We start from the raw sequence: 19,055 nt of genomic DNA, 5'->3' as shown, positions 1-19,055 counted from the left end.
ATTTTGACAATATGATTAAAATGCTGAGTTATATGGTACCATTTGTAGTGGGGAAATAAATTTCAATACCTGGATGAAACAAGGAGGGTTCATTTTATTAAATAATTAGAAATGATCCCTCTATCAGGATATACTGTGGATGAACACATGTATTTTAAATCTGGATCTGGCAGATTACTTATTAGTAAACTATAATTTCCAGGAATTTTTGTTAAGTTGTTAGCTTCTTTAGGCTTCAGGACATTTTGTCCCTCAAGAGCAAATATAACCATTGAGTAGCTAGCTATCCATCAAGCCACTAGAGCAGCAGAAATGACAAACTTACTTTGCAAATTAAATAACCACTAAACTTGTTCTGTATTTCCAAGCCACAGATCCCTGCTATGCCACTGATTAAGGGGAAACCGTTCCTTCTGACATTTGACATTAGGTGGTGGAAAATATCTTTCTTTTTATCACCCCTAAAAGTCACAACTTGATGCACTGACAATAAAATGTCATGTCAGCAAAGAGCACCGGGAAATAATTGTTGCTTTATCTGTTTCTCCGATTTATGGTATTGAAATGAATTGTGATATTTTGACAAGATATCAGAATTGGAGATGCATAAAAATAATTTCCTGTGATCTTACTTGCAGTAGGTGTCATTTATCATCCCGTAGACGTGAATGCCATAACAGGCATCCATGGCCAGAATGAAGGTAAACCATCCCGTGCTGAGATAAGAGCCAGACTGGACTCTGTGGGAGGAACAAGGACAAACAGCAACAGGAAACAAAACAAAACAAACAAAAAACACACACAGAACAACAATAAAGTGTGGTGAGAAACGAGCAACCTTCTATCAAACACATAGCACTTGTTATCAGGAAAAAGCATTAAGAAACTTGACAATCTGTCAAAGATACACACTTATTTTGAATTATCTCTGAATAATTTATAGGCATGCTCTCACTCTTACTACCTTAAGCCTAGAATCTATGCTGTATGGAAGAGAAGCCATATGGCAAATATCTGAAGTCAAATAATCCTGCTCCCTTCGGGTAAAAAAAATAATTTATTTGATTTTCCCTAAGACACAAATTAGTGCTGTATATCAGAGGACAGATTTTCTAAAGTTGCTTGGAGCCCTGATGGGAACTGAATGATAATGGTGTTATCTTGCTTACCTGGACATATCACTTTCTTTAAGACTCGTAGGGTTTCCGAGCGTAAATTGCATGCAGTATAGGTGAATGGCTTGCTCTATGAAAGCATCTGAAAAGTTTTCCTTCACTGATTTCTAGGCATCATGAAACAAGACTTTTCCTTTATATGACCTATGCTACCAACACATTTTTACTGAACACCTACTATGTGCAATCACTGTTGTAGATGTTGCTGATACTGCAATTATCAAAGCAATCAAAGATTTTCTCTTCATAAATTTGGAGGTGGCTATGCTCAGAAAGCCTCTTTGAAAATGGGAATAAAGATCTGGTTTGGGGTGGGGAGAAGGTTGTTATTGGTAGTGGGGTGTGAACAGTAAGAAGCCATGTGGAGCATACTGGAAAAGAAGGTCTTATGTGTGCAGTCTTTTGACTCTCATCTCGGCTGTATTAAGAATGGGCTTTGAGAGGTTATGATTCCAGGGTCTTGGGATCAAGCCCATGATGGGCTCTCTGCTCAGCGAAAATCAGCTTCTCCCTCTCCCTGCTGCTCCCCCTGCTCACACTCTGTCAAACAAATAAATAAAATCTTAAAAAAAGAAAATGGGCTTCAAGCCGGACCACTTACTTTATAAGAGGTAAGGAGCTCTCACATTCTGTGCCTGGCTATTGTCTTGTGTGGGTATATCATTCCCTGTTTCAGACTCAATGTGTACTCCTTTGTTCTGCTTCAGTATGTGTGCTACATGACCTCTGGTCAACCACATACTCTGTCTGTCCCCTGCCAAGAGCAGACAGGTCCTTTGGTTGCCTGTAGGCGGAGGTCTCTGAATCAGCTGCCAGGAGGACCCAAAGGCCATATGGACCAAGGCTCACTTTTAGAGCTGATCTTGTTCTGTCTCTTTTCTATGTGAGTAAAGCACTGCTCCATCCAGTGTTTGACTGTGTTGTGTTTTTCTTGGCAATTCAAATAAGACACAGTGGGAAGAGGTGCTTGGACTTCTACCTCTGGTAATAGCAGAGAGATGTCACTTGCTCAGCAGACCATATGAGAGAAAAGTGTTCCAGGAAGAGGAAAGGTAAAGGGTAAAATCACAAAGATGGAAGTGTGCTTGGTATGTTTACAGAAAAGATGGGAATCATAGTAACCAAAGGAAGAGAGTGGCTGATGTAGTTAGGTGCGGGCTGATGGGAAGGGTCTGCCAAATTTTAATGGCTCAAGGGAATACTGAATGAAAAGCTGGATCTCCATACTTGGCTTTAGCCGAGGGGACCCAATCCATCCAAAATGGGTAACTGTCTATCTCCTTAATCTCTTCCCATAGGAGCATTTGGGTCTCACCAGGCTATCTGGCAACTGTGCAGCACCACTTCTAAAAAGACATTTCATACCTTCCACCTAGACTTCCTGGCATACTGGAGCATAGCCAGCTCTTCTAGAAATGGACACTTAGCCCTGATAACCACTCTGTGGGTACCCCTCCAGCCAGTAATCGCTTTCCACTGATGTCCTATATTGATGTAGTTCTCCAGTACCAAGCCTTCAATGTGCTATAATTAGAACTCTGGATCCTTTGATTCTTTTTTTTCCTTTTTTTTCAAAACAGGCATTGTTTAGTATCAATTGACTGGCAACATGTAAGCATTTCAGGAGAAACACTAGCTCACAGAGGGGTATGATAACTGGGTTTTCTCACTTCTATTTTAATTGACTTTGGATGATCTGTAAAGAGAGACAAAGCCAGTCCATATACATCCATCTGCTCTGCTCACTTGCCACTGAGTCTGAAATGCCTCCTTTTAAGTCATTTTCCTTTGTATTTCCTGGTGTGTCTTCTAAATGGAAAATATTCCAGAAACAGGATCATATAGAGTTATATGCACTTTCCTCCAGGATAAGAATAGTAGCAGCAGCATGGGTTAGGAATGAGTGCCAAGTGGGTGGGAAGATGTACCAGAGGAGGTAGAACACACTCAAGAACAACTCTGCTTATTATACAATTTAACTCGCTGTCCATCCTGTCTTCTGGAGTCTGGGGGAGGGGCAGCAACGATGACATCTGCTTAACGCACCATCTGCTTAAAAGTCCTAATTTGAAAATTGGGAGAGATCAGAAGAGGCAAGAGTCTTGATTAAAAGCTCCCACACTGAATCTAGAAGTTTTGTCTGCGTACTGATTTTTTTCCAGTTATATTTCTACTTGAACTGTATCTCCTTTTCACCTCTTTTTGCCTTCTCATTCTACTTTTTAAATTTTTTCTAACCTTTCTATCCTTTTTCATTACTAGGCTGGCCACACACTAGCAGAGATCACTAAAAATTACAAATACAGATCTCATTTATTTTTTTTTTTAACAGAAATTTATTGCAATCCTATGCCAGAAGTTAGTGATAAAATAATTTATATGTATTTTAAATGCACGTGGAACCCAGTGCAGGGTTTGAGCTCACCACCTTGAGGTCAAGACCTGAGCTGAGAGCTCTAGAGTCAGAGGCCAAACCCACTAAGCCACCCAGGTGCCCTGTGATGAATATTCTCTTGAAGAACACATGGTCTAGTCGGGGTAGCACACCCATCAAGAAAATCACAATACATGTAACAAAGCACAAGCCCAGGTGTGTTTCAGAGTCAGTACAGAGTGCAGTATGGAATTGAGAGTGTGGATACCTAGTTTCATATTCCAGCTTTGCTGCTACCAAGCCTTGGACAAGGTATTTAACCTCTGTGGGTCATCTTAGTTTCCTTGTCTCCAAAGTGAGACAGTTGAACTAAGTCATATCTAAGGTTTGTTCCAATTTTAAAACCAAATGCTTCTGTGATCATCACCCTCAACTGTCCATCTGTTTTAAGCTTTACCCCTTCTACAGTCATATGCTCCATACATGCTGAATGTGAAACTAACAAATGAGTTAATCAGTCAGATAACATTTAATGGCCACTTGTGTGGTAGGCATGCCACTAAATGTCCAAGGCATATATAAAGAGGGTGTAAAAAGTTTTACCTCATAATGGTGATGGCTATAGTCACTAAACTTTTCCCTCTTTCACATTACTGCTCATGGAATGTGCTGGAATGGCTGTCCAAGACCAAGGACACAATGAGATCACAGTATTGAGAGTAAAGCTTAATTTGAATGAGAGAAAAAGGAAACCGAAATTAGGGAAAATTTTCTTCTTTTTATGTGGTTTTCTAGAAGTCAGTTTGTCCATAGAGAGGCTTTCAAGGACCAAGATAACATTATAGTTCCAGCCTAAAGTGTGGTGGGAAGAGGGGAGGTCATTTGTGTGATGTGTGGATCTCTACTCTGCAAAACAAGTTCTCCTGGCTCATTCTGGTCCAATCCAGATAGTCACTCTGAGTGGTCAACAGCAAACTTTCAGGACAGAAGCAAAGGATAAATAGGGTATAGTCATCAAAGTGGTTCCTCTTCCTATCTGTCTTCTCTTCACCACAGGAAAAGAAGGTCATGGATTTCAAAATTCGGAATCTGGTCAACTTATCATCTTATCAAACGATAAGGAAATTTTACCATGTCTCTGATACTCGATGACTTTTAAACCTAACCTATTACTTTTAAGCAAAACCTTATTTTGTTTCTGGATAGACAGATCATAATAGTTAGGCTGAAAATCTTCATGTAAGCTGTGTTGCTTTCGGTTCTGACTGCAGGGACGCATACTGCTTAAGTGCCCCGTCCTAAAAACAGCACTTTAATGAGACAGTTGCATTTTCTCTCTCTGGTGCCTCTGATAAATTTGGGTTGTGAAATCATGTGAGGTTTCTTACCCATAGGACATGCTGGGGATAGCAAAGTGGTTTCTCCTCAGAATACTTGGAGCTAATGTCATCTACAGAATACTTAGAGTGGCATAATGGCAACTGCTAGATTAATCCAGAAACTCTTCTGAAGAATTACTCAGGTGATCTGAGTCCCTAACGGAATTCACTGGCCTGGATGGCACTGGCTCTGGAAATACTTGTAGCTACATCACTCCAAACTCCTGCTGGGTGGGTGTGCTAGAGAGGAGGATGTATAAATTACACCCAAGTAGACCTCTGGAGGCTCAATGAAAGTAACAAGAAGACTTGAGCCGACCTATGGAAACTGTTTACGCTTTTCAGCTAGAAGGGATCTAGGGATAACTCTCAGATGCTTTTAAAAATTCTTCAAGGGTCTCCTCTGGGGCCAAATATTGTCTTGTAATTTGTCAGTCATGCACGCGGCGCTAACTATGTACCAGCTGGCCATCAGCCATAGCACTTTTTATACCTTCTACATTTGGAGATCGATAAAAACAATTATTGTCATCTACAAATAAACAATCAAGATTCCCATAGGGATGATAAGAGAATTTAAAGCCCTAATTCAATACAATAAGAAAGCTTAAATTAACGTGGCAGAATAATGAGCCGTGCAGAGGAAAATAAAGGCAGGAGTGTTAAGAGGAAGCTATCAATCATTTGTTTCCACTGGCCAAGCTTTGCATCCCACTGCTCTTTGGTAATCAAGGTACTTACTACTTGGAAACTACTTAAATTTACTCGCTCATCTCTTGGAAAAATGATGCTGTCAACACCTTGATATAGCACATGCTTGAAGGCATATCATTTAAAATATGATCTTTCATCTAGTTTATTACCAATAAAATATAAGCTACCTTGCCCCTTGATGTTTACTTACTGTTGCTTGATGTCTAAAGGTCATCACATGCCCACAGGGATTCGTTGTCTGTCAAGCTCTCCTTATTTTTACCAGTCCCAATCTTTTTGGCTGTCAGCATGCTTGATTCACCTGTACTTTAGCTTCTGAGCATGCTCTCTCATCTTCTCATTTCTGGAAACATACTGTGAAGCACTTTCTTCCTATTGCCTGGCAAGCTCGAACTTTCTAATGAGCGAGATTTCCCTTCTGGGGAATTTCAGGGGAGGAACTGAAGAAACTAAAATGGATACTCTTCAGAAGAAAATGGGATTACACTGAATCTACTATTTATTCACAGGATGCTCTGCTAATTATTGAACACCATTATCTCAGTGGCTTGGGTTCTGAACTCAAGAAACTGGCCTTTGATGGATGAAATAATAGCACTTTCTCTATATCAGGGTTTCTCAATCTCGGCACTATTGATATTTTAGATGAGACAATTCTTTGTTGGGGGAGGGTGCTGCTCAGAGCAGTAAGTTCTTTTTTGTAGCTCACCAGATTCCTCTCTGTTCCCAGATCACCTGTGCCCTAAAAGGGCAATAGATCTCTTGACTCCCCAGTGCCTACTCTTGATTTGGGTGGCTTGCCTTGAAGATGTCCCTGATCCTAAAAATCCAGGTTCTCCTTATCTACAGTTCCTATTCTGCCCACTCTACTCACTGTCCCACTGGTTTTCTTCAACCAGCCAAATACCTTACTTCTTTCTCTTTCTTTACAAACCTATCCGAAGCCATTCAGGTTTGCTGAATACTAAATCATTATTATCTTACCTTTTAATACAACCCTAGGAATCAGCACATTCACTTGGTCTAGACCCAAAGGGCAAGTCCTGACTTGCACTGGGGAGTGTGCAATGGGAAAAGGAACAAGGATGAGGAGTCCTGTTGCTTCAGTCTCTGGCTGCTTCCTCTTCATGGAATGGCTCCTTGGGGGGCCTTTGGCTCAAACTCTGCAGCCTAAATTTTACTTTTTCTTACTCATTTCTTCAATGAACTGATGAAAACAAGGCCTGGGGCACTCCAAGCTAACATTTTAAAGGCATAATTATCATTTATCAAAGCCCAAAGGGGATCAAGACCCTCCCAGTAATGGAGGTTTGTTGGAGAGCACAATATTGGCAGCAGCGTCTGAAATCTGCTACACTCAGGAGTAAAAAGGGAATTTAAGAAAAGAATTAATCAATATTTCATGTCTTGTTTTAATACTATTGGATCTCCGTTCTCTCATCAATATACTACACTGGCAGGATAAATAAAAAATAGCAAAGTAAGTTTCCATATACCTTCCTAGGGAGAAGGAATGCCTGACAGAATACAGATTATTCAATTAAAAACATTCTTTCCCCCATTTTTTTTCAAAAGCCTGTGGATAATGAAAGGATACATTCAAACAAAAAGACTGGGCAAGAAAAACAGCTGATGATTATCAGTAGCACCTTGGGATTCAATCTAATATTGTGAACCAGTCTAATGGAAGCAGAGCTCAAAGTGTGGAAACAATTTCAGCTGTCCCCAAGTCATATATTTTTGTATATTATTCGATAGTCAGGGGCTATGGAAATACTCTGGAGTTTTCCCATTATATTAACACTGTATATTTGTACTATCTATCAATGGGACTTGCCCAGCAAATCTTTAGGCAGCAACAACTTTCTGCAAATAAGGCAGCAGAATTCTCCATCTTGGATTGAATCATTTGCAAATGGACGTAAACTTCTCAAATGAATAAAAATATCATACTGTGAATGGTGATTCTTAGGAGAATGCACCAAATGAAAGGAATCTAGACCTGAAATACAATGAAAAATGGACCGTGAGTAAACGGAGAAAGCAGTAAATCTTAGAGGAAGACTGCCTTACCCTCCCAATCAGCTCATGTGAAATGCCCATGCTAATCGGTAGGCACTTGGACTGTGAATGTAACAAATAGTTTTCCTGCTATAGAATCAACAGGACTCCCTGACTCGTGATGAATGCAACGAAATTGTACAAAAGGAGCATAATAAGAAACGACTGTGTTCTTTTCAAAAATGTGCATTTAAAAGTAAAATGGTACAGCTCCCAAAGGTATGATTTATGGCTGCTGTAGAAATAGAAGATACCACTCACAAAAATTACTTTGTTCATTCATCTCAGAAATTAAAAGGTTATTTTGCTTTTGCCCTTTGGCTTTAAAGCCCCTTCAGTTGGAAATCTTGATTTCTGGGATTTTGTTCACTTTCTTAGATGAACAGTGGGACCTCAGGAATGACAGGGAGGCATGGTGGAGAGCTCATGGGCCCACTTCATTAAGGCAGGTCTGGTTCCTTAACCAAACGGTATTGACTGAAAGGTATTCCCTCCAAATTCTTACATTGAAACGCTAATGCCCAAATTCTTACATTGGAGATGTTGCTTTAGGGAGGTAATTAGCTTTGTATAAGGTCATGAGGATGGAGCCCTTGTGATGGCATTTGTGACCTTCCAAGAAGAAGAGACACCAGAGCTCTCTTTTTTCCCATGATGTGAGAACACAGTGAGAAATCTGCAAGCCAGAGAATTCTCACCAGAAACTGTCCATGCTAGCACTCTGGAGACTTCCAGCCTCCAGAACTGTGAGAAAAATCAATTTCTGTTGTGTTCAGTCTAGGGTATTTTGTTATGCCAGCCCAAGCAGGCTAAGACAATGGGCATCTCTGCCACAAACCTAAACTCCTTACTCTCTTTTCCAGGACTTCTCGTGAACTCTCTCGTCTAGTTATGTGTGTCCATTTTTTGCTCCTTAAACACATCTTGTATATGTCCGTTTCTGTCTTTTCTCACTTTGCTAACGTATACCTTCTTTCTTCCTGAAATGCTCTCCCCCACATCCTCTTCAGTTGCTAATCTCATTAAGTTTATTCTGCTTCCTCTCATCCATTCACACTGTGGGACTGTGCCGGGGAAATACCAGGGACAAGTTGGGGAGACAGACTTGAGGACCATGTTTAGAAATAGGGCTATCAAGGAAGTAATTCCCTGCAAGTGGTGAAGGGGATTCCTTTCCCAATTGGGAGCAAGAGCTGATCTGTGGATTGAAGCTAAATAACACCAGGCAGAAAAAGGGGAAGGAAGAGAGCCTTTCAAACAGAGGGAATGGCCTTTGCAGTTGCACTGAGGCACGAGAATAAAGGGAATACTGAATAGTTCTCAGCTGTCCTCTTATCTGGACTGGACCTCAAAACAGCATCAGTGTTTATTTTCATAATAGATTATTGGTTAGAGACAGGATGCATACATAACACTGATTTATTTTTCTTCCTTACATTACACTTTGAAATATTAGAGATATCTTGATGTTCTATATAGCTAGTCTTTTCAGATGATGGAAATTTATGGATCTGGAGAAAAGTATCTAGGGAAAAATTGGCAGAATTATGTTTTTTTCTTCCTCATTAAATTCCTCATTAATTCAGAACTGTGAACAAATGTAAACAATATACGACTAAGAATAAAAACAATTAAAATATGTGTGATGACAACGGATGTACCCAGTAGTGTTCGTCTGTGTTATAAACCAAGTTACAAGTCATGAGCAAACTTCTCTGATCTTCACTTACCACCAAGCAGCCTTCCTCAATACACACCTAGAGGCTCTTGACCTCCGTTTAAAGGGGAAACAGTTTTTACATAAGCATCAAATTCACTGATTTTTTTTTTTTTTGACAAATGGTAATGAAAACAAATACCATTAATGCTGCTTTAAGGATGTGAGTCCTTTAAAATACCTTTTGGCTCTAGAAACGCTGACCTAACTCTAAAGCAACCTCTTCTATAGGAAGAGATGCTACAGTTGCTACAGTGTCCTTTTATACCTAATCTCTATTTCCAAACTCTCTTTGCCCTGGACCTCTGGTTTACCTAAATGGCCCATTATTCCGATGACATGAGAAATTAGGGACAGCCTGTGTAGGTTCTGGTCTCAGACTATTCAGGCTACTCCAGAGGCCCTTGTCTCAATGATCTTAGACCTTCTTTCAACCTTCCAGTGCTAGATTGTACTGTTCATTCCCTCCCCAAACATGGCTTGCTTATGAGTGCAGTAACTTCCCTGCCTCCTTGACTTTGGGCTTGGTCAATGACTTGCTTTGACCAATGGAACAGAATTAGTGATAGTTCCCAGAAGAGAATTTAAAAAGCATCACATGGTTCCCATTTTTTACACATCTCCCCTCCATCATGAGAAGAACGCCACTCAGTAGGGGGTGCTTGTTTAGCCTGGTTCCTGGGATGAGGACACCCATGCCCCAGACATGAACTCAAAACTGGAGCCAAGTTCAGCTAAGCTTAGCGGACTTATAGCTGATAGCAAACCTGTGAGCAAGAAATAAATGCTCTTTAAGCTATTGAGTTTCAGGGTTATTTGTTACTTAGCAAAGAGCTGACTAAATTTTTTTATTAGTAATAATAATTGCTATCATTTATGGGGCATATATATGTAGCAGACATTGTTCCAAGAGCTGTGCATGGGTCATGTCATTTAATCCTCACAACAACCCTGACCTGTAGGGAGTATTAATGCCCCCATTATACAAATGAAGGTTTGGGAAGATATAAACTACTTGCCCAAAGGCAGCTAACACCAGAAAACTCAGGTTCTTAACTAAGTTCTTTCTCAGTCATTGGTCTCAGAATCGTCCAAGACACCACATGTCTGAAAGGGCAGTCATCAACGAACTTCAAGACTTCAGATTCTATCCATAGCCCTCTAGGAAATCTTGAACCTACCACTTCTTCTTGGACCATGTTTTTTTGTTTGTTTGTTTTTGGTGGCAGAGTAAGGAGACTGGCATAGGTTACGGTTAGGGTCTTTGGTCACTAAGGGTTCAGAATTGCAGTTACAGTAACAGAGCCCATGCTGGTGGGTACAGCTGTATATTTTAGTACAGAGATACTATCACTTTATAGAGTTGTATTTATGACTTCAGGATTGAAAACAGCTTTTAGAATTTCAACCATGGTCATGTCCAAACAACAGCTTCATGCCACGGGTGTGGAGATGTGCGTCAACTTAAAAAAAAAAAAAAATGAAGGGACAAGTCGTGACCTAATGATCAAGTTCCTAGATCCACTTCTTTCCCCAGGCATGGCTTCCTTCCAGCCCTTAGGTTCTGTAACCTTTCAATAAATTCTTCTCTTTGGCTTGGGTCTGCTGGAGGAGGTGTCTGTTCTTTGCAACTAGAGATATGAAGTTGGATTGATTGACCTCTAGGACCTTTTCCAAGAAAATGAGTCTATTAAAAGCTCCAGGTATAATTAGGGACTTCACTTCTAACTAATCTTTAACTCTTATTAACAATCACTATTTGATTTGATCCTGGTTTTATACTTACGCTTTAAAAATTGCTTCTTTCTAACTTTTACCCTTCAACTTATCTTGAAATCATGCCCTTCCTAAATTGATGTGGGCTTCGGTATTCTGAATGCTAATCACCTTTCTCTACCTAAGGCATAGGTACCTATTCCACTGCTAACCCGATAAAGGTAATTAATGGAAGGTTTTGGTTTTCTCTTCTTGCTCTCTTTTCATCCATTCTTTCTGCATATACTTTCCTTAAGACTGAAGGAAAAGAAAAGGAAAGATTATAATCAGGTAGGAGTATATCTAAGTAGATAAAAGCCCTTTCCCTGCCACTTTTCCTTTTTTAGCAAAGAAATGAAATGACTCACTTTCCCTTAGCTTTCTGACTTAACTGGAACTTGAGTTAAACCAAGATTTTCCTTTAGGAATAATCCTAGCACAGAATCAGACTCAAACTTGCTTCTGACTCAAATGCTTTCCAAGCCCTTGTTTTTCTCTCAAAATGAAAATTTATGTTTAAAGAGAACTTTTAAACAACCAAAAGTTTTAACAAGGATTGAAGACAGAGATTTGAGGTCTTTTCACCCCACTGAAGTAGGTCGGGGATCCAAGCTTCTCGCTAAAGCCTCCAGTACCACCGGGATCATCACTAAACCAGCCTGAGACCGAGCCCGAGCAATTGGGGCTACACATAACTGTGCAACTGGAAAAACCTGAAGTAGCTCTCACAGTCTTCTGGTTAAGAAAGACGAGTTTTGCTGCCTAGTTGAAGCTATTATCGCTTTTTTTTTTTTTAAGATTTTATTTATTTATTTGACAGACAGAGATCACAAGTAGATAGAGAGGCAGCCAGAGAGATAAAGGAGGAAGCAGGCTCCCCGCTCGATCCCAGGACACTTAGATCATGACCTGAGCTGAAGGCAGAGGCTTTAGCCCACTAAGTCACCCAGGTGCCCTTATTACCGCTTTTTTGACCGAGGTACATGGCTCAGAAAGTCCTGAAGTAAATTATTTTGAGGGGTAAATTTATTTTTAATAGGAAAAACTAAGCAGTACCCTCATTTCCCCCATCTATTAAAATTGTTTTTATCTGGTTCACTAAAGAAGGATAATTCAATTAGAAAAGGTCAGAAGCAACAACTGACATATGAATCTTCAGGCACTGAGAAGTCTCCTCCGAAAGAGGAGGCTTCCTTTGTCAGTTTTCCAGTAGGCTGACATTCACTGACTACTTTACACACAATGCCTTTGCAAATGATAGGCCATCATCAGTGTATCAAAGCAGGATCTTGTTCTTCTAGTCCACCTCTAGCAAATTCCTTAAAAGGGAGTCTGTCTGCTCCAGCAGAACACCTGAAGTCAAGTGATGTGGTGAGGGAATCTTCCTTGAAACAGTCAGAGCTAATGGAGTCTCACCTGCTAAACTAGCCCTTTGCCCACTAAGGTTGAAAGTTATCCCCATTTAATTTTGTCCAGAAGTTTCAGTCCAAAAAAAAAAAAAAATCAATTTTTCTCTCTATTCTTGAGATGGGATCTGTTTGAGAGGAGAACAGTCCTCCTTTGAAATCTAATCCATATTTTCCAACTGAGCTACACTTCCTGCTTAGTGAAGTGAAGAATTTCTTCCAAGGAGGTGGTGTTGTTTTCCCCACAGTGTTGCTACACAGCTTGGCCAGCAATCTATGGGGAAGGGACCCATGTGTTTGTTGCTTACAGTAAATTCACACATGGAAAGAAGCCTTTCTGTGCGTACTCTCTCCATACCAGAAACTCTTCCATGCTAGTACCTCCTGAAACTTGTAGAAAAAGGACATCCCCACCTCTTTTCACAATATTATTTTACCCATATCAGGAAAAAAATCAGGAATATCCAAAAATGTAAAGAAGGGGGAAGATAATGATAATTCCTTTCCTCCATTCAGAAGAGAAAACTTTCATGTGTCTCCAGAATTCTTCTAGCCCAGTATTTTTTTTGATCCCATTATTTTCTTTCTTTAGGGCAGACAAAATGCCCTAAAGAGAGAACTAGAACACAGAGCAGAAGCAATATATTATAGAAAGTGCCAGAAAGAAATACAGAGTACAACTTAGGACTTGAGAGTGTCGACTGAAATGTGAGAATGTTACCTCAACAGACTTCCCCGCATTGCAACAGTCACAGAATGTTGGAAAAAGAAATCTCAGCACCCAAACTATAAAAAATGAGAAGGACGCAGGAAGACAGTTGAGATCCTTCACCTGGCATATTTGTTTCCACAAGCTGTTGATAAAACTTTATGCCCATGTTTCTGACCCCTAACATTCTGACTCAGTTGCAAGGGAGTGACTGGAAATAAGACCTCCAGAATTCTGGAAGCTGTTGGGTAGTGACAGCAGATGGACAGAATCACCAGCCTACTTTCACTATCGGGGCCTGTTTATTGGATTTCATCCATTCCTCTTCCATTCCCCTTACCTCTGCTTAGTCTTGAGAGTTCATAATGATGCCAAAAGGATGAGGAGATCTAAACATTTGCCTTTTGTAGAAAGGAAATATGAGGCATGAAATTCCGTGAAAGCCTTATCCCAAAATAAGAAAATGGTTTAAAGGTAGAGCCGTCTTCCTCCCTCATGAACTGGACAGGGAGAACTGGTGAGTGATGCTGACCAACTTGCCCACTCCCTCTGCGTCATTACCACACCAGTCCTGTGCTTCTGAAACGGAAGTTTCCAGACCCCTTTACCACGTCCTTATTCCTGAAAAACCCTTTACCGTCACCAGAGACCATAGTCTCCCCAAGGCTGTGAGTCTACAGTCTATTCCTTCTCCCAGGGGCATCCTTCCTTCTTATTTTATCCATCCATGCATTACACCTGGGCCCCATCGTCTACCCCCTGGAGCCCCGACCTCCAATTCCTAGTGACAGGCCTGATGCCACTCTCCCTAGAGGCCTTGTTTCCAGTGCTTTCCACCCTTTCCCAGGCCCCATTTCCCACCACTGCTCTCATAATGGCTTGTGATTTCATTGTTCTTGGGGTAAGGTCTGAGTCTTTGTACTTATTTTTAAAAATAAATACCAAAAAAGCCTTCCTAGGTGATTATAGTGTGATGTGTGCAGCCAGGGTTGAAAATCACTGCTATAAATGGTAGTTAGGTTTGAGGATTCTATTAGAAGTTGAGTTCCACTTTATTATAAATTAAATTAGCTTTTGAAGATTGGCTTGAGAATCTAACCACTATTTTAAAATTTGTTTCTTTAGCAAAATGTGTCCCAATTTATAAACAGCTGACTTGCAAACTGACTGGAAACTTGCCAGTGAAGGGATGCTGGTCAGCAAAAATGTCTCATCTTAGATAACTATGTCTGGCACACAGTAGGCGCCCAATATGTCCATCTTAATCGAATTGTTTTTGGAATGCAGATTGAGCCTAAGTAGGAAACTGACAACAATTTTCCCCCCAAGGAAGTTTAAACAGTTTGCCAATGTATTCTCATTGAGGATGTAAAAGAAAGGTTTACTAATATGTTGAAGGATATACCACATGTCAGACATGGGGCCTAAATCACCACTTAAAATTAGATTAAGCCTCACACGCACACACCCCTTGTACCCATTTACCTCCAGAATCAGGTCCCCGACTCCCCAGCTTTACTGAGATGTAAATGACATATAACATATACAAGATTAAGGTGTGCATCATGACGATTAGATACATGTATATATTGTAAGAAGTGATTCCCACAATAATGTCAGTTAACACCCCCATGCCTCATATTATTACATTGAGTGTGTGTGTGTGTGTGAGCATGTGCGCATGTGCATGTGGTGACATTTAAGATCTACTCTATTAAAAGTTTTTAAGTATAAAATAAAATCTTTTTAAAAAATGTTTTTAAGTATAGGGCTCCTGGGTGGCTCAGTAGGTTAAGCCTCTACCTTCAGCTCAGGTAATGCGATTGAGGCCCACGACGGACTCTGTGCTCAGTAGGGAATCTTCTTCTCCCTCTCCCTCTGCTCTCCCATCCCCTGCTTCTGCTCTCTCTCTCTTTCTCTCCCTCTCAAGTAAATAAATCTTTAAAAAAAGAAAAAAAGTTTTCAAGTATATAATACAGTATTGTTAATTGTACTCCCCATGCTGTGCATTAGATCCCTAGATCTTATTTATCTTAGAGCTGACAAAGAATCAGGTTTTAAATTCCCTTTTCTAGTCAGTTGACCTACAGCTCAGCCAGAATTCTGATTTCATCCATCAGGACTGAACTATGCTTTGTACATTTTATAAATCACAAATCATAGCAAAGGGCCAGCTACGTGCGGTGTGCCAAAGAAAAGAGAATAAATGAACCCACAGTAGATACATCAAGATCAAGAGGATATTCACTATTAAATCCCTGAAATCATGAGATAAAATATCAATTTAACTAAATTAATTTCAGTCTCTTGAATTTTCCCTGCAAAACAAACTCTGAAAATTGAGAGTGTCATTTATACCTTCCTGATTTGGTAAAGCACATACTTAATGGAATCCCGTGGCAATTAATGTCTTAGGTCATCATACAGACACAGGCAAGACTCTTGCCTCCCTGCTTTTGCCTGTCACCAGGCACCCCTCCTACCGTTGCTGTCTCCAGTTTCACAGTCAACAAAACCCAGAAAGTGACATTTGCATACCAGCCTCCCAAAGGAAAGCTTCCTTAGTCTTCTGTCAGCACAAAGCTCTTCCAATTATGTTCAGCCTCAGAAGTGCCATTTTATTTATCAGAAGGCCATTTTCCAGTTTTTAAATGGCTTCGGACCTGCCACTTCTCTGAGTAACCCTGACGAAAAGAGCACTTGCCATTCACCTTGGACTGGGCTTGTAGCAATCCCCCATGACCGGCATGCAGTTAATACGACTAATGTATTCAGGATGGTGCCCTGACTGACTGAGGCGGCTTTCTAAAATCCAGGCTTGCGACTGCTGATTTGCACATTGTAAGAGAAGAAAAACTAAGTGCTCACGACTGTGGTGCTATGAATACTGTTTCCTTCCGTGCACTCATGGGTCAGGAATCATGATTGTATTAATGCAGCCAAGGGCTTATGTCAGATAGTAGATGGTTCCAGCTCCGGAATTATTTAATTTAATTTTTTTGGGGTGAGGGGGAGTGGATGGCAGCACCATCGTTCTCCAGGTTACCTGCGTCACCCTTGACTTCGCCCTCTTCCGCACCCTCCGTGCCCCATTAGTTACTGAGTCATGTCAGTCCTTCCTTCATGCTGTCTCTCACATCTGTTTCCTACTTCACATCGCACTGCTCCTCTAAGAACCTGAGTAACAAAGCGGCTTAGAGGTGGACCTCGGATGAGTACGTCCACCCACTGCGGTATATCTATGAAATCTTCGTGCACTCCAGTCGCAGGAAGCCACCATCAACGCACAAGGTGTCCCTTCCCAACCATGGCGTTTTCTTTAAAATCACAAAAATTGGAACCAGTGAAGGGGGATAAGAAAAAAAAAAAGAAAAAAAGAAAAAAAATACATATTATGACAACACTCAAGCAGTGCCATGGAGAAAGATATGTTTTTCTATCTCCCCGCTCAATAATTTTCTCTAGTCATAGGGAACTTTATTGTGGAAACAGCCTCTATGTATTTCCTGGTAAGGTGCTGGAACTGAGAAAGCCAGGTTAGACACAAAATCAATATTCTTTGATTCAGTCTCTGCTCTTCACTGTGGCACTTTCCCCCACCATCTCTTTCCAGAAGGCAATGCAACAGGAAAATCAGATTTTCCTCTAATCAGGGGTAAGGAGTGATTTTTAGCTTTGTGACTGATCATCAAGGAGCTTCAGAGTACTCAGTGTTGGTTAGCCACTCAAATCTTGAGTTCATATGGCTACATACCACCAAAATCGTTTGATTCTTTTCCCTTTGTGCCCCACTACATAAACAGTAGCATTTAATAAGCATGTTAAACAATGGCCTAGCTTCCACCGATGGCTATTAAGTGGAAGGATCTTTGACCAGATGAACGGATGAGTTAGGTTCTCCCGACAACTCACCTTTGCACAATGTGCTTCTTTGAAGAGAAGCGTGGTGCGTGGAGCAGAGGGAAGCACTTTTCTATAGATAGCTATTATTTTCCTCTAACATACGTGTTTCCTTTTTCGGCACTCATCACATTTCAGAGAATAACTCAGAGACATGTAATCTTAGCAGTTTCTTTTTGTCTTGAAAGAAATACAAGCTGCATGTGGTTAAAGAATTATATCTTCTGTGATTTGTGTTTTAGACAAAGGTATGTTATTTTTATGTTTATTCTACTCAGCATGTCAAAAGACAAACAGAAATAACTGGCAACTTATTAGCTTATTTAGAAAACAATCATTTTGAGTATTAAGTTCCCTCTAGTATATTGAAATATTTGAGTCCATTATTGCACCTTGAAAGTACTGAAATTAAGTGTTCCAGGGCAAAGAAATGCACCAACTAATGAAGGATAAAAAAATCACAAAAAACCACATATATTTAGCACCTAAGGAATTGTTCTATATAAACCTGGAAAAAAGGATTCATTTAATTAATGAATTAAACATTTTAGGGACACGTCAGTTGTATAAAACCAGGGGAAGTCAACACATGGGCAATTATTTAACAAACAATACACAGTTATTCAACAAACACTAAACACATCGAGTGGGCTGCTATGAGCCGGGCCCTGCACAGATAAGGAATTTTGCCTTTTAGTGTTGAGTAATCCTTGTATTAGAAAGGAAAACATGTAAACATTTTTGTGTGCTTTTATGCCAAGCCCGTAGAAGATCCGTGAAGTATTGTCTGTAATAATATGGCATCTCTCCGAAGAAAGCGTTCTGTGCCTGGGGGAGGAATTTGTCTCAAAAGTGGCCTTAACACCCCATTTCTCCCCTTACAGACCATAAAATGTTCAACATCATCCCAACACTGCTTCAAAGTGTTTTAAAAACCCAATCGATATTCTTCAACCCTCTTCTTGGGATTCTAGACCAGCAATTCACCCAGCTCTGTTTCTTCCGTCAGACCTTCGCTCTGTTCACCTGACTTTGTGCCTGGCATCAGGAACAACATGCTCATGGAGAAGTGTGATCCTCCTGTCTGGGCTTCTATCATCTTCTTCCCAGACCTGACTCTGATGCCCCTCGTTCTGTGGCGCACTGGAGTGACAAGAGCAAGGAGTTACTGCTTCCAAGCAGAGTAGGCTGTCTGAACCGTTAACCCCCTAGAGCAAAGAGCAATCATGTTTAGTCGAAGTGAAGAAAAATGGAGACACTTGAAGCCTCATCAGTAAAGAAAATTGAGCTAACAGGGGGATTCAATCATAAGCTCATTGACAACCAGTTAACACTATGTTTGGGTTCATCTCTCTTTGGGCTATTTTATAGAAAATATTTCAAATTAAGAAAATAAAATCCTATGATAATTCCCATGCGGCATAAATTGTTCCAGAGCCCAGAAAAATATGGAGCATGTCCCAATTCATATTACCAATCCAGCATCAGAGTGATACTGAAACCTGGAAGGAGCCAAGAGGGGGTAGGGATGAAAAATGACAGTACAATTACTCTTATAATTACAGACTCAAAAATCCTCAATTAAAACCCAACCAACTGATCTTAGCACAAATTAAACAGTCATACCCCTATGGCCAAGCGGGTTCTATTCTAAGAATGCAAGGATAATTGAATATAGGGAAAGCTAGCAATATGGCACTCCTCAAGTGTGTTAGACTGAACCCTAAGTCCATGGGATACTAGTAAGTATTCTATAAAGGAAGTGGGACCGGTAATGTTTAGAAATGGTGGTTTTAACAAAGTTAACTGGACTATTTTCATTGTATTGAGATATAATTGATATACAGCACTATATAAGTTTAAGG

The 19,055-nt window shown here is 40.3% G+C and overlaps 1 protein-coding gene across 2 annotated transcripts in view; it reads right to left on the bottom strand.

The window, feature by feature from the left end:
- Positions 1-19,055, bottom strand: part of ST6GALNAC3 (ST6 N-acetylgalactosaminide alpha-2,6-sialyltransferase 3) — a 530,587-nt gene that overhangs the window by 2,702 nt on the left and 508,830 nt on the right. For both annotated transcript variants that reach the window (XM_044238486.1, XM_044238487.1), the window contains exon 4: positions 633-740. In XM_044238486.1, coding sequence (XP_044094421.1) covers positions 633-740 — 108 coding nt within the window. The remainder of the gene's footprint in view (positions 1-632; positions 741-19,055) is intronic.

This window comes from Neovison vison, chromosome 2 (assembly GCF_020171115.1).
Source record: "Neovison vison isolate M4711 chromosome 2, ASM_NN_V1, whole genome shotgun sequence".
Classification (NCBI taxonomy): domain Eukaryota; kingdom Metazoa; phylum Chordata; class Mammalia; order Carnivora; family Mustelidae; genus Neogale; species Neogale vison.
Note: the sequence above shows the minus strand (reverse complement) of the source record. Positions and strands in the feature narration are given on the sequence as shown.